The sequence below is a fragment of the Vidua macroura genome, chromosome 5 (genome assembly GCF_024509145.1).
Source record: "Vidua macroura isolate BioBank_ID:100142 chromosome 5, ASM2450914v1, whole genome shotgun sequence".
Classification (NCBI taxonomy): domain Eukaryota; kingdom Metazoa; phylum Chordata; class Aves; order Passeriformes; family Viduidae; genus Vidua; species Vidua macroura.
Window position 1 is genome coordinate 10,716,448 of NC_071575.1, and position 16,567 is coordinate 10,733,014.

General features: G+C 40.6%; 1 protein-coding gene across 2 annotated transcripts in view; it reads right to left on the reverse strand.

Moving 5' to 3' along the window:
- BCAT1 (branched chain amino acid transaminase 1) overlaps nt 1-16,567 on the reverse strand; it is a 60,224-nt gene that overhangs the window by 34,961 nt on the left and 8,696 nt on the right. For both annotated transcript variants that reach the window (XM_053978085.1, XM_053978086.1), the window contains exon 2: nt 10,094-10,165. In XM_053978085.1, coding sequence (XP_053834060.1) covers nt 10,094-10,165 — 72 coding nt within the window. The remainder of the gene's footprint in view (nt 1-10,093; nt 10,166-16,567) is intronic.

The following is a 16,567-nucleotide window of genomic DNA, read 5'->3' on the forward strand; positions in this document are numbered from 1 at the left end:
TGCCTCTGCCCAGAGGGCAGGGAGCACAGGGAGGAGGAGGAGGAGGAGTGAGTGACAAAGCAGCAATCCAGTGCTCTGCATGGGGGCTTGTGGAGGAAGGACTAACAACTGCCAGGCCATCACTCGTTGTCCTTTGTCACTTTGTCCTCACAAGCAGCAACTCATCTGCCGCCCCATCTGGGAACTGCTGCTGTGCCTCTTCTTGCAGACTCCACTGACAATTCAGAGCTTGTCAGCCCCAGCACCTCCAGCAGCTGGGGTCCAGAGAGGTCTCTGACATTTCACCAATAACACATCTTTGCACAGCGATTCAACACACTACTGTCCCCTGGTTTGGAAAATATCATTTGTGTTTCACATGAAGCAATTGAAAAAAAAAAAAAATATTTTTTTGCATCTAACTCCAGCAGCAACACCCAGGCTGTCCCACAGTGCCCAAAGGCAGCAACCTTTCCTGTCACCCTGGGACAGAAAGGCAACAGTGTGCACAAAACTCACACCAAAACCGCCACATGTGCCCCAGATGTGTGCCAGCTCACACTGCCAGGGGCAGCAGCCCCTGCCCTACCAGCGCCGGGGCTGTCCCATGACTCAGCAGCCTCTCCCCAGCCCGAGCCACACAGGATCCAGCCTTGCTCAGGACATGAACAGCACTCACAGACACCACACAGCCCAGCGTGGCTCTCCCACAGCTCCACGGCAGTCAAGAGGAGGAGCACTGCCATCCTGGGCCAATTCAGAACAATGGTGGCTGAGAAAGCCCCACGGGCAGCCAAAATGCACCACAGGACCAGGCAGTGCCAGCACCCCGACCCACCACAAAGCCATTCTGCTCATCAGCACTGGGAGATCCCACATTCATTTCCCAGCTTCTTTTTCACCATCTTCTTTGGAAAAGACTGCCAGTTCCTGGGGCACAGACCGTCACTTTCTGTACAGAGCCAAGCCCTGTATGGCTCTGATCACAGTAATAAAGTCTGCAGTAGAAATAATACAAACACAGAATTCCATCAACTCCAAACGAGAGTAAGAGAGTCAAATACATTCTTAGAAATCTATTAGCAGCTTGTAAGTATAAAGCAACATTTATGTAAGCTAGCCTATAATCCCATTACCATCAATAGTATTTTAAATTTACAACAGAGCCTGAGGCTTGAGAATGGAAAGTGTGCCAAGATGTTATAATAAGATTTGAGGAGGGAAAAGAACCTTATTTTTACTACTACTACTATCACCAAAAAAAAAAAAAAAAAAAAAAAAAAAAAAAAAAAAAAAAATTCAATCTTCTGCAATCCCAGGGTAAATACCAAAAATAACAGATATCTTTCAACATAAAGTTTCCTTGATATTTCATCTGAGAATATGCTAGCACATGTAATTGGACTGAGTCCTGGAATCATTGCATCAGGCTGGCTGTACGTTGGGTAATAACCCACAAAACAAATTACAAAGCAAAAGAGAGTCAAGGCTCTGAATCAGCTGTGAGACAGTCATGGAAACAGCAGAAAATATGGCTGGAAGGACTGTGTCCAGTCCATCCTCTGCAAGGCCTCTAACCCAAACTATTCATAACAGATACTTCTCAAATATTTGTCTCACCAAAGAATGAAATTCTGCTATGCTCTGCAAGAAAAGGAGGGCAGCACGACCTAAAGGAGCCATGCTGGCTCCTTTAACCTTTCCCCTGATCTGACAGAGGCTCCAACTCTGATGCAGGAATGTTTGATCTGCAGCAGTAGGTAGGGAAGTAAACCTGTTCTGACAAGAAAAGAGAAAAGTGGTTGGAATTGACATAAATTTCTTGCCTAAAGGAATGAAAAGGGCACCCAGGACAGCAGCACAGCTGAAAATATATTCTAAAGCTCTCAAAATACAACAGAAGGGAAATAAAGATGTTGTAAAGCTACAGTCAGGCTAGATGACAGAGAAAGCATAAAAGAAACTTCTTTTGCCCTAAAAACATATCATTCATTTCAACAGCACTAGCTAAATTTTAAAGAGTTTTTCCATGTTGCTGAAATGCTGCCTGCATAACTTGCCACTGATTTGATCCAGAGACCATTTAAGTTAATCAAGACCCTTTCTTCCAGCTTTGTAGGAATCTGGATTGTAAGGCAAGCAAAACTACTTGAATCTTTACAGTCTCATCCCTTTCTTCTGCTTCAGGAAAATTACATGGCTTTATAATTGTTAGGTTTGGGGCTTTTTTTCTCCATTATTCATTAGGCTCTTCTCCACTGACAAATTTCAAAAGACATGTGTTTAAGGGTAAGAAAGATGCTGGAATGGGGTTCCTACAGATCCTAAGGAAACCTTAAGAAACAAATCTACTTTATTTTAGAGGGTTCTACCTCTTCTACTCCAGCTATTTATATTTTCAGATCCAAAAAAACCAGTCACTTAGTATCTCTCCAATCAAAAATTCTCTATTCATTTCAAGTATGATTCTCTCTATGTAATTCAAACCACAAAGACATTGATGAGACTATTAAATATTGCAATAAAACCAGACACACTTGCTGTATTTTGTATTTTGTTTGGTAACAGCTGTTCCAATCACCTAAGTGGGGTCATCAGGAAGTGTGAGCAAGCTTAAATGCAGCCATTGCACTGGTGTGAAAAACACACTGCTGTAAGCTATTACTTTTGGACAAGTCAACTCTAAAAACCCTCTTTGGCCATGCAACGGCAGGTCTGCAATGTACACACACCTGGGATTCAGATTAGAAAGAAGCAGTTCCATTTAGGAAAGCACAGACTGCAATTCCATAATAGCAGAAAAGTCCTCTCATATGTTTGTAAGCAAACATTAAAACAGAAAACAGAAAAAAAAACAGAAAAACCCAGAACAAACAGAACTAGGACCATTCTTCAGTAATGGCAGACACCAGCTAGTTACCTAATTCATGTGGTTCAGTATTAACACAAACTGCTTCTTCTCAAAGATCTGACAGCTTGGTTAATGCAATTCCTGATGCTGTGCTGCTCCTTGCCTCACAACCACTGTATTTCTGCGTAGTAGCATAAACACAATGTTCCATTTTTAGAAAGAGTTTGCCTGGGAGAAGGTTTGAGTCTAACACAAGCTGAGGGCTCACATTGGCCTGTGACACAAGACTGAAATAGCGAGGTCTCTGATATTTCACCAATAACACATCTTTGCACAGCGATTCAACACACTACTGTCCCCTGGTTTAGAAAATATCATTTGTGTTTCACACGAAGCAATTGAAAAAAAAAAAAAAAAAAAGAGATTTTTTGCATCTAACCTTCTCTGAAACAAGTAGCCATGCTGAATGAAGAAATAAACTGCAAACCTAAATTTCAGACAAACAAGTTGGAAGTATTTTGCCTAAGTAGCCTGGCCAGTCACAAATATGTTGTGTGGAATAGCCAAGAATAGAATCATAATCTCGTATGTCCAAGTCTGAGCAGCTGCAATTAAATCTTCTTACCCTGATTTTAATAAGCTTGCAGACATGCAGGGAAGTGGATTCATGGAATGCAGGCATTCAAAACCTTTTGGAAATATGAAATGCTTTCACGGTACAGTCTCTATATTGTACAGAGGTTATGGGAACCATTTAAAACATTCAGTTAACCACGCCTGACTCTTTCTCAGATTCCATCTCCCTTTCACACTGGCAGACAGAAGGTAAACTTAAATATTGCCATGAAATTCAGCGTCTGATCTGCCAGTGAAATTGCCACAGTTTGCCATTTCATTCCACACAGTACTTTCTTAGAAACAGGGACTAAATATGGGATTAACAGAAACCTCTTCCAACTCTCTTAGCTGTTAATTCATGGAAAGTTAGGCTATCCTTTCAAAAGCAAGCAGGAAGGCCAAGAGAATCCTATGGAAAAAAAACAATCCAACTTAATTCTTTTCCTAAATTGTAGCTTCTATTCAAGTGTGTTCAGCAAAGAAAACATTTACTATCAAAACTGGGGAAATGACATCACAATGACATTAAATTTAAGAAATCTTGGAAATAGGTATGAACACTATGAATTTTTTAAGTTTTGGAGTCAGTTTAAAAGTTTACTTTGATCATTGACTGGTGCTAAGCCTTGCATTTTAAAAGCAATTCTTTACCTTGGGAAAAAAATCCAGAAAATTATAAAAGCTAAATGCAATCTCCAAAATTCCAGTACAATTTCTGTGCTTTTACAGACACATCCTATTGAAAAAAGTGATAAAGTATCACTTTCTTGTGCTATAAATCAACTCAGCCAAACTACCCATGGCTGGTTTTTTTAGCAGTTTCCTTTTATCTTGGCTAAAAGCTCCTGTTACTTGCCGAAGACAATTAGCTTTATTTGCAAATCCTTCAGCTCCAGATAAGGGCACAATCAGTTCCTCTAGTACAGCTTAGAAAACCTATTTGCTAAAAGCCTGCAATTATTTGAAGAACATTACCAACTTGAAGAGAAACACAGAACCATTTGCCATCAATCTGAAACTGAAAGGAGCTGCCACGGACCCCAGATTCTTTCCTAATAAGTGGAATGAGAGCAGCAGATATGTGTCAGTCTGGTGCACCTATTAATAGTAATACTCAGGAGGGTTTGTGCCATGCCCAAGTGGATGCAAATATCACAGAAACCACTCAGCACTCTTTATCCTGGAGCTGGTAAAGATGAGGGAATGGATTTGATTGTAAATCACCTGAAATAATTCTGCAGCCTATACATACCTGCTAGGATGCATAACCAGGTGATATGAAAGTACAGTGATTTAACAGCATTATTACTCACCAATCTTTCTAAATTCAACACAAAAAACAAATAGTTTTGTTAACACTGACAATAACATAAAGGAAACAGATTCTGCTGAAATAAAAATAAAATCAGAATAACCTTTTCTAAGGCAGTGCCCAGCCCACACATGCTAAATATTGTTATGAAAGTAACAGAACTGGGCTCTAGCTTGGCATTCCTGATCTAACAGTGGCCATAGCTATGTACTTCCACAGAGGTGATACAGAGATGAGCTACCAAATGGTAACTGACAGGGCTTTAGCTGAAGAGGATCAGACTGGACACCAGGAAAACAGGAATTCTTTAGGAGAGCAGCCCAGCACTGCATTCAGCAGAGCCACACAGGGCCTGCTCCAGGGCTGATGAGAGCCCCACTTCCAAAGCATTTGGCTATCCTTACTGTGTCCTGTTACACTCATATCCACTGGGTTGTTTCTCTTTTACTGCTTCAAGACAGTTTCTATAAGAGCAGATTTTCTCTACACACATTCTGGGGAACTACTGCTCATCACAGCCAGCATCAAGATGTCATTAAATTTCTATAATAAATCTTTCCCCGTACAATTTAATTTAAAGGAAATGTTCTATCTCATCAAGCAAAATTTAAAATGGAGTATAATATAGAATTTTAAATGGCAATGCAGAGTATTCTTCTAATATCCCCACCTAACACTCAAAAACCCTGAAGAATCAACAGCTGCAATATGATAAAAAGCTTCACTGAGTGCACATATGCTTTGGCAGGTAAATAATTTACTGATGTCAATAGAAAATGACAAATTGAGGACAAGGTGGGGAGGAAATAACATATTTGAAAATATACAAATCATGTAAATTGCTTTATATTTATTAGCCTTGTAGGTAATATGGTTACTATAACTGCATGTATTTCCTCCTTCCAAAAATACTTGAGTGTTCCCTTGATCCATATGCTCTGAGCATGTCAGTAACTCTACCTACTGCTCCTATAAAATGAAAATAGAGGAAAACTGCTCGGTACTTCCTAAACTCTTCCAGAAGTGGAGCTTTAACCCTGTCACACTAATGTGCTAATGTGATAAAGTCAATTAGTTTAGACTTTAAGATGACGTTTCAAAAATTAGACTATTCAGTATTTTATATACTTTGGTCTTTGCAATTGAAGGGAAACAAGAAAGTTAGGTAAAAAAAAAAAATTCTTCTTTCATAAAAAAAAAACACAGGATCACAGAACTGTTTGCTGACAGAACTGTCAGCAAACTTTTCACATACCATATAGTTTTCTAAAATAAAGCTTGAAACCATCTATTTTCTCAAAATGGATTGTTTTCTCTCCCAATTCCCAGAGTAAGGAATCCTATATCCCACTGTATTTACGACAAATCACAGGCCCACTTAGTATAAAAATGGTTATGGCTCTCAGTAATGTAAAACTTTCACTGGCAATCTCTCCATTTGAACCACGAATGGATATTTGAGCCTGCACTGGAAAAAGAATTTCAGTTTCTTCTCGTGTAAAATACACTACAGCTTTGGAAAAATTGTCAGATATTTTGGTTGGGGCTTTTGTGGGGGGGTGGGGTTTATATACGTAGAGTGGAAATAATCTTTATGTTCAGATTTGTACAATTCTTAGCACAGTGTCACCTAATTCACAGCCTGGGCTTAAAAACATTACAGCAATGCAAGAAACAAATAACAAGCCATACATCACTATGGAAAATTCAGTATATCCAGCACCTCACCTGGCTAGAGGTGAGATAGCCTGGAACTGGAAGCCACGCAGGCATATCAGCAGAACGCTGCACTGTGTCTAGCAAGCCCAAGATCCCCACAGGGATCACCAGCTGCAGCACAGCCCTGCACCAGCCTGCCCATGCAGCTGCCAGGGACTCACATCCCACTGGCTCATTGCCTGGAAGGTCAGGTCTGCCTGCAGAAAACTCCCTGGGAGCACCCACAGATATTCAGAGCAGCACCAGCACAAAAGCCCCAGTTAAACATTTCTCATTCTTCACATGAGCAATGCAATCCAGGTCCACTTGTAAGCTACAGCTACTCCATTCTGCTTCTGTGCAGCAAACCAGCCAGTATTCCCTAGAAATTCCCTAGAAAGTCTGCACCACTCTGGCTGTTAAAAAGTAGAACAAAAGAACTGAACTTTGCACCATTACTATGCCAATTTTTCCAGAGCTTGAGATCACTGAAACTCAGAGGAGTAGGTCATACCTTTTTGAAGTGCTCCATGTATCATCTCAAAGGGAAAACAAAGACAAATTCCAAGACAAAAGGCTACATTAAATCATCTTTTGGGATATGAGAGAAATAAAAGGCATCACAGATGCCTTTAGTTTCTTAACATCAAGTGCTAGGAATTCCAAGTCAGAATTCACACATTAAAAGAAAGCAAATCAGAGTTACATATGGAAACAGACTGCTACATTCTCCAAACAATATTCATTCTGTCTTGTGACAGCACGATAAGCAGAATGAATGCATTAAAGGAACTGCCAGATTTTTAGTCATAAAAAATAAGTGCCTTAGACATAATTGTGTGCTGTTTCATGGTATTATTGGATGTAAGTATAAGAACAAAACCAGACCCGTGCATTTCTTGATCCAACTTCCCAAAAAAAATTCACTGGCACAAAGGATGACTGTACTCTCCACTGCTGGTGTAATATCCCCCTCACAGAGATCCAGTGCTGGCTACAGACAAAAACTACAACTTTGGTGTGGTCACAAATCACCATCTGCTATTTAAATAAATATATTTATAAGTGCATCCAACAGTTGAGGGAGGGAAGAAGATTTCAGTCACATGGAAAGAGCTTGGTAGATAAATCCTGGAGATCTGGCACTTTCTACAATACAGGAAACTGCAGCATAATCACTATTTCCTTCAATGTTTCTTAGCTGTTCCAAGATCACTGCTCACAAGGCAACTCTAAATGTCATACATTAAATGCCTTGCAAGCCACAGACCTGCCAGGATGAGATTTTTAACTGCAGAATTGAGTCAAATTAAGGTAGCTCAGTGGCAGTCAGGATGAAGGAAATGCCAATTCTGACCTGTTGCTTTTAAAGAAGTCCATGAGAACAGAGAACAGCTAGCAGTTAGAGGGGCTCACTGCCTGCCAGAAATTGTAGTAACATTCATGCCTTCCCTCCCAATGTACAGGGACTTTCTCACTCCACCTTTCAAAGCCAGGCAGAAACTGCAGCAAAACTCGGAGCAGCTCACCCCCCCTAAAAAGCACAGCACTGCATTCTAAACAGAAATGCCTTCAGAGGGCTAATCTGGCATTCAAATGTTGGGCAGGACCCACTGTAAATAATATGTTTTATGTAAGCTTTAACCAAAACCATACCCTGTTTTATGCACTCCCACAATCTTGGATTGCTTAGGTCACTGACACAAAATTGCAGCTTTCCTCGGCACAGTCAGCCCCATGGGTCAACTTGATTCCTTTGAAATATTATTAGCTATAGTTTCTGAAATTGTAACCCCATAACTGTCTTCCACAAAAATGTTTGAGAAGCTCCCTAGAATGAATCCAGGCTTTTTTATTTTCATTTTCTGTTGCTGGTTTTGTCTTCATTTATGAAGCTTTTCCTTCTTAATTTTACTGTGAAGTTAAAGAGGCTGAAAAAGAATTATTATAATGCATGATACTAGAACCAGGACCTATATTCTTACCTTAACTTTCATACACACACTTTCCACAGTACAGTATTTTCTAGAAGTCTCTAGATTTCTAGAAAATCTCAGCTCACCTTCAGAAATTGAGCCATAAGGCAGGAATGAAGTCTTACAAATTAGACTTCAGCCTGAGCCAGCTGCTTTCTGCTAGCATTATTCCCTTTATGACCATCTGTCCCACCTGCTAATGTATTTTCCCCTTCACCCAGCCTCTCCACTACAATGATTTGCCATTCTGGCTGACACACAAATATCAATGGAAGGGAACCTGACAGGAACCTGGACTAAATCCAGGTTTGTGCCACTCGGTATTTGGAGCTTTGGTAAGGCACCTGCTTGACTACTGGTATAATTAAATCTGCCTTAAGCCTGTTTTAGTTTATGCCAAGTTCACCTGTGACCCAAACACAAGAGTTTGTTGTCACTCTGCCTTCCTTCTGGACTGCCTCAATGAGTGAAAGACACAGTTCAGTTTGGCTACACAAGGGTCTCCTCTTGTACAGCAATTCTTGTTTGCAAATACCCCAGCACACTCTGCTGAATGAATCTACTGAGATCACCCAACTGCTTATTGAAGGTGAATCCACAAAACAACTCTTGCACTCCAGACTTGTGATTTCTTGTGGTTTCAAAACTGGCTGCATGCCTGGTTTTGTCAGCATTTTTCAAATCAGATCTTCTGGCAGAAAAGTCATCCTGAATTTTCCTCCTTGGGCAGAACTGCCAGAAGAAATGAGGAAGAGAAGAACTGGGAAGGGCTGAGAATGAGGAAATAGAAATTAAATGGCATGTTGCTACACAGTGAAATTCTGTAGTCATGGACTCTCAAGAATTCCTTGCTGTTTTCAATGAGACCAACATCAGAATAAACCTTATCAAAGAGTCCAATATATTTACTGCAGCATTAAATTTTTGTATCTGTTTAAAACCTGACAACTGAAGGGGAAATAATTATTTAAGCATCATTCAGAAGACTGCACAGCTGTGGCACTACCCAAAAAAGTCAGGAAGAACACAACACTTACAAAGCATATAATTCTAATTTCACCTCATGTAGTGCTGACAATAGTCAGAAATAACAGGAACGGAACTGCTGAAAAAACATGAGTTTTTCTGAGTACTACTTTCATATTTCTGCAAAATATAGATAAGGCTTTTTTAAAGACTGTAAATCGGGGAATGAGAGAGAAAAAGAATTACAGATGTGTGACACAAAGAATAAAGGCAAAAGATGTATAAAAGGCAGGGAAAAAAGGAAATCAGGACAGATGTAGAATTCAAAGGAGCACATGCTGACAGGCTCTGCACTTTCAACAGAAAACTGGAAGCTGACATCTGTATCCATGCAGTTTTTAAATGAGCTCTTAGTTACCAGCACTGCATTCAGGAAAGAGGCAGAGGAAAGAGTGGTATCTTAACTGAGCTCACTTCTAAGCATAAGATTAAAATAAAAAGAGAGGGATGCAATTTCATGTCAGCTCCTGGCAGCTGCTCAGCATTCCTGACTACCACAGCCCTGTTTGCTGTGGAGTGCTGATAATGGTTCCAGAGCTGCAGTGCTTTGGAGCCCTTCTGTGATCCTCAGCTCTGCAACTCTGGGACCCAATGGAAAAAAAAAACCTTTTTCTGAAGGGCATTCACACATACCTTGAAAGATTCAGTCATTTGCTTTCCTGATTCTCCCGAACATCCTCCTCCCGTGCATTCATTCTGGCAGCCCTAGAAAAAAACAAAACCAGAGCAAATCAAATTCAGTGCACATTGCAGGAAAGCTGATACACATTCAGTTCATTCATTTCAGGGACAGATTGTATTGAATCATCAGAGCTTGCCATCAGCAAATATATTGGCAAGGACTTTGTGGTGAGTTCTTAGCACAACTTTCCATTTTATTTTGTGCAGCTGCATTTCAGGCCTTCATATATGTAACATATATATACACACATAATATCCTAGATTAGATTATCACTCTGTAGTGTAGAAGGTTATGGACAACATCACAAGTTTTTCAATCAGAGCTGAATAAATAAATTGGGTTTTTACTCAATTCCATCAGAGCCAAGTTTCTCTACTAAAGTCCCTAACAAGTTTGCTTTTGCCTTTTTTAAGAGAAAGCTCAGGCAGAATGGAAGGAAAAAAGAAAGAACGGGTTTTGTTAAATCCTTCATTAAACAAAGACAGTAATAAGGAATGCTCACCTATATGAATGAATAATGAGAATATTTTGCATTATCTACAATGTTGAACTTCAAGCTTCTGCAAAGGAACTGGGAAGGCAAAGAAGAAAAAAAAAAAAAGGATGCTAGTTCCAGGCATCCTTCTGTTCAACAACAGAGGGCTAACAGACAGGGGGAAGCTATCTACCTAAAAACAAGATTCCCAGTTCCCACAGCATCACATCAGCATCTCTGTGGGCCCTCCTGCAGTACCTGTGCCATCCCTGCCAGTTACACCCAACAGCATAGAACAAAGGAACAAAGACAGCCCTAATAGGGCTCCTGGTTTCCCAGCAGCCCTTAAGAAGGAGCTGAAAAGGTGAAGAGGGTGCAGAGGCTTGGAGAGGGAAGAAGGAATCAGCAGCAAGAGCTTGGGGTGATGGGCCATGAAAGAGGATGGCTGGGGTGGTGGCATTAGGGAGCACAGCTGGAAGGATGGAGAGGACTTGGTGGCTGTCTCTCAGCCTTGCTGCATCTCAGGTGGGAGCTCCCAGTCCAGATGGGAAAGCCCCAGATCAAAGGTACAATGCCCTGATGAAAAGGTGCAGAGAAAACCTTTCATGGTCAGCCTATGAGATCCCAGGGGGCAGCCCTGGCTGGTGCAGGGGGTTAGCAGTGTCAGGGACACAGCAGCCACCTGTCCTGCAGCAGCCACCAAAATGTGGGGCCAAGGCTGGGACCACACAGATCACAGGCTTACACATAAGGCAAATAACATGATTTTTTCTGGTTTTTTCAGATCTTGGGAATATAGTAAACATAGCAAAAAAAAAAAAAAATCAGTAAAGCAGTATTTTCAGTGGACCTTCCACAGATCACAGCCTTGCTACCAACAAAAAAATAAAAGGCAAACTCTGAGCCACAGCAGATCTCACTTCCTCTCCCCTTCCCCCCTGGGAGCCCCCCACATCCCTCCTGCTGCCTCTTCTCAGCTCTAACCCTTCTGTTCCTCTTTTTTTTGTAGCTCTCCACAGCAAGGCAGGCAATTGTGGCTACAGGACCCTCCCTATGCACTGCAAGAGAATGTGCCAAGAGAGATCATAAATCTCTTTACAATATCCTTCATTAAAAATATTTTTTATTTGCCTTAAAGCTTTATTTGCCAGAAAGACAAGACTTTGGCAGAATGTGCACTGGCATGCAGTGGCAGACCCAAGCAGGACTGAAGTGTTACCCAAAGCCAAGGACACTGTATAATAACAGCTCCTTGCTTTACCTGTAATTTTTCAAACACTTTCAAACCCACTGGTAAAATCCTAGAAAGCCTTCATGACACCATCAGTTGACAGCAGTGAAGCATTCCACAGATGAATGGAGGCAGCTGATTTTTCTCTGCACTGCAATGAATTAGGATGGAGAGCGTGCTGGTTACCAGCTAACAGGATGAGAATTGCCAGCTCTGGAAGAAAAGTATCTCAGAGAGCTCCAGCTCCACTGCTGGCTTTTGTCTAATATCCACTATGCCAAGCTGGATTTGCTAACAATAATTACTGGTGACAGCAAATACTGACAAGTACTCAACCATTATGCTTCAGTTTCTTCCTGTTGCTGCTTCATGAAGTTGCCCTAAAGCAAGAGCAGGCATCAACACAGAGGACTGAAGCTGGATACAGCTTAATATTCTCTTTCATTATCTTTTTTAAAGATACCAAGATTGCAGGTGAATTTGAAGTACAGACCACCTAGAAGAACAGCCCCTGGGGGCTCCATCATGTTGCCCTTCAGTTCAAGATTACCACTGAACTCAGTGAAGTCAACAGCCCCATTTCTGGGCACATGCCATGGGGCCAGTCCTGTTCTCCATGAAGTCATTATTTTTTACATATTTAACTCATCTTTAAAGCAAGTAACTAACTGCCTTTGTTAACCACACCGAGATTAAATTGAGTTAATCCCTCAGCACTAGAAAGAAATACCACAATTACTTTCTAATTAATGGAGTCATATTTTAATGGATCTGTGGTCTACAAATCTGAAACATGTTGCTAAGTGCAATATGGAAAATTGCTCCCTGGTTTAGTGCCAATACTGCCAAGGGAGATATTCCAAGCATAAATTTGCCCTTTGTGTTTAATAGTGTGGTAGATTTAAAACTGCCCCCATTAAAACATTGATGTTATCCTAAAGATACACTTGAGCCACTGGGTCAACAGCTTCTCAAAAGTCACTCAAGACTGTCTCAGGCAGCTGTACAATTACACAAGCATGACATTATTTCCTATGTGGTGCTGTAGAGATACCAGTTTTTTCTCTATGGTACTTGTAACTGCTTTTTCTAAATAAGAAACAGAAGAGTATTTCAAAGTTTTCCTTCTAAAATACTGAAAACACACACTGATTTTAGCATTATGTAAAGCCTGTATGAGAATGAGGTGTAAAATCTTACAATAGATTAAACTTGGATAAAAAATGGGGTTTATATGTCATTTTATCACTGTGAGCTACTACTGAAATAAAGACCTGCTGAGCAGTAGTTCTGTTATTACTTTTACTGAAGATCTCAATGCTCTAATGACCATTACAAATCCCTTAGCACTGACAGAAATAATCCCAACACATTCAGCTGGATAACAGTGCTCCCTCACATCAGCACGTAGTTCTTACACAAGGCAGAGGTAAAGCCTGAGGTGGGTATTTGTGCATGTAACACTTACTGGCACTTTTGGCAAATCTTAGCTTTAACAGTTGTCACCTGCACTTCGGCTAGAGCTTTCCCAAACCTGGACATCCAGCTCCTGCACTTGGTCCTCAGGTTGCCTTAGACACACATATGTCCTACATCTCCTACCATCATGATGCTGCAGTCCATGCCTCCCTGCTGGCTTTGGCACACCTCCTCTACTTCTCCTATGCAGTCAGATCACTCAGCCTTCTGCTACAAAAGCAGGCCCATCTCCTCCCTAAACTCCCCAGATTGCAGCCTTAGCTGTTCCTGTGCCTCACAACTGGGGGGTTTTGAGACACTCAACAGAAGCATCAGCATCTTTGTTCCATTTTGGGACTGTCTGTTCTATGAACTGCAATTCCACCAGGTGCTTTGTCAAACTGCTATGCCTGGGGTTTAGCTACTCCATCTCCCTAGCTCATCTTCAGTTATGAAACAGGAACTGAAGAGTACTAGAAGCTTCCTCACTGAGAACTTAAGCTGTAAACTGCATTTCTTTAATCTATTGTATATGAGATAATTTATTTTAAAAAAAGTCACCAGTTCTCCAACAAACTTTCCAGTTACCTCTATATGCCATGTACTTTGTCATTCTTTCTCAAAGTAAACTAATCCTGTATTCAGTTCTCTGTTCCCTTAATTTTCCCTGTTATTTGAGAACTCTTCTGACCACCAGGAAACAGAAAACCCCCTAGCAGAAGGCAGGAGTAAGGAAACAAACTGAAAATGTTGTCTACAGAGCTCACACTTTCAGCTAGGAAATCACACTGGATGCTTTTCAAAACGACTCAAGTTCTGCAGCTTCACAAAACCCTTAGTCATCTTTTTTGGTTTCACCAGTCACCTGTGTGAAGTCCCCCACAGACATCTCCAATGTCTCCACTCTGAGGGAAATTTTCACCAGCAGCACCAGTGCTCTGGTGGAGTACTGCCAGTGACAGGGAACACCTGAAAACCTAATTTCAAGCCCATGAAAGAATTGCAGACAGTGCATTTTTGGGCAAGCATTGGCTATTCATGGACGTCAAGAACCTAAAGAAACCAAATAAACCACAGATACACAGCAATGAGTGCACAGAGCTTCTCCTACCACAGCAAACCCATCTCCTGCTATAAACACCATCCTATCTTGTAGCAGTCATCAGGCCCCAGAAAAGATGGATCAGAAATTTCCTCTCAGTCAGAAGTTGTATGAAAGACAAGTCTCAACTAAGAAAGTCCTTTCTGAGACATTTCTCCAAGCTACAAAGTGTCTTACTGCTTTTTCCCCATGCCTGCTTCTGGCTACAAAGTGTCTAAGAAATATTTCAGGCTCTAATTTGCACTGGAAGGATAATGAAATTAGGGCACTTGCCAGATTGCAGGAATACAGCAGATCAATAATTCCAACATGTGACTCACACTCTGGCACAGGCAAGCCAAATGAGGTGTGTGATGACAGGTACCAGAGCTGCCCTCCTGCTCCAGGTATAAAACAGAATCCAATGTGCACAAATGCCACATATCCTGTGTATTGCTACAGTCAGGCAAGAACACTGCCATGACTTCAAAAGGCTTTTATCTGTCCCTAGGAAACGTTAAGACAATTTGGCAGCCACATCACATAAAAGATGAAAAAAGTCCCACTAATAATGTTCACAGTTTAACAAACAAAAAAAAAAAAAAAAAAAACAAAACAAAAAAAAAAAACAAAAACAAAAAAAAAAAACACAAAAAAAAATCACCAAAACAAAACAAAACAAAAAAACCAAAAAAACTAAAATAAAAAAACCCCACACTGTCAGACAGAGAGAAGCTGCTGAAGGGCAAAGTGATATAATATTACTTTTAATATCAACTAATTTTTTTTTTTTATTCAATGACACTCGTGAAAGATTTCCATAGTTTAAGAAGGTCATTTATGGAAGCCAGGAGCCAGGCATGTTTACCTCAGTTCTCATGGGAGTAGATGAATGACATTAAAGCATTTTAATCCTGTCTCTATACTGCAGGGATGTGAACATGAGCATACACAACACATGTCTGTGCCACCATGAAAATGTCACCAGGTCCATTTGTTGGGCAGGCCCATTTACACAATTTACAGTGCTAATTTCTGCACTTCCAATACATTTTTTAAACTGCTCCTCCTTACACAGACCTTCTCTGATGCCTTGTCAGCTTGGCATTATCACCTTACTGTAGCTGTTTGTTCAACCTTGGGCTGGCACTAATGTTAGTTAAATAGAGGCTGGGCAATGACAGCATACAACAAAGAAAAACACAAGGCAACTAGTGTAGCAGAAAAAGAGAGCTTCCACACTATTTAATAATAAACTTGCCTCACAGTGAGGGCATTGGGGCTTAGAGAATACAAGAGGTTTTATATCCAAGAAAGCTGCATGGTATGAAATAAGGTTGAATTGAAACAGATTTTAATTAAATTAGTCCAAAAAACTGCGCAGGCGCTTATCCCTGACTTGAGCAGTTCGTTGGCTTTAATTTATACCAGTTTAATTGGTTTGACTAAAACTGAAATATGTTCCTCTTAACACAAGCATCACTGTTTTTATTACGCTTAAATAAAAGACAATTCAGATTATATGAGCACAACTTGCTGGTTAGAAAAAACTTAGAAGAGAGACCATCAAGAAGCAGAAATATTCAGCTAGTCCACCCAAGACTCATGTTTATTAACATTTATAGCTGAATCACATCTGTAAAAGACAAACTTGGTTCCACGGGAACAAATAAATGCATAACAACGTTTGCAAAGTAAAGCCATTACAAGCAGCACTCTGGTGAAAAACCTCTTATAGAACTAATGCAAATTTTTTGACTCAGTGTTTAAATTAGTATTTGAGTAAGTTCAGTACTGCCTGAATTGATGCAGAAGAAAGCTTGTCTCAGTTCACTTGAGAGACAGCAAGGCTAGGCAAGGTGAAGGGGATTACTCCTGAAGTCCAAAAGGAACATGGGCTTGAAAAGCTGAATTATCAAGAACTCCAAAGGAACAAAGAGACCGGAAGAAGCATAAAACAAATTAATTTGCTGAAACTAACCCTAAGGAGAACCTGACCAGGGATCTATTCAGCTTCAGGCTGAATCTATTTTGTCACATATTTCAGAAAAATTTACAGCATGAGCTGTGAATTACAACCATACACCATGGAGTCTGAAGTGTGATCCTTCCCAACTGAAAAATACTGAAAGCCTCCCAGCAGCCCCATCCAACACAGGACATAAAGCAGCTGTAATCTC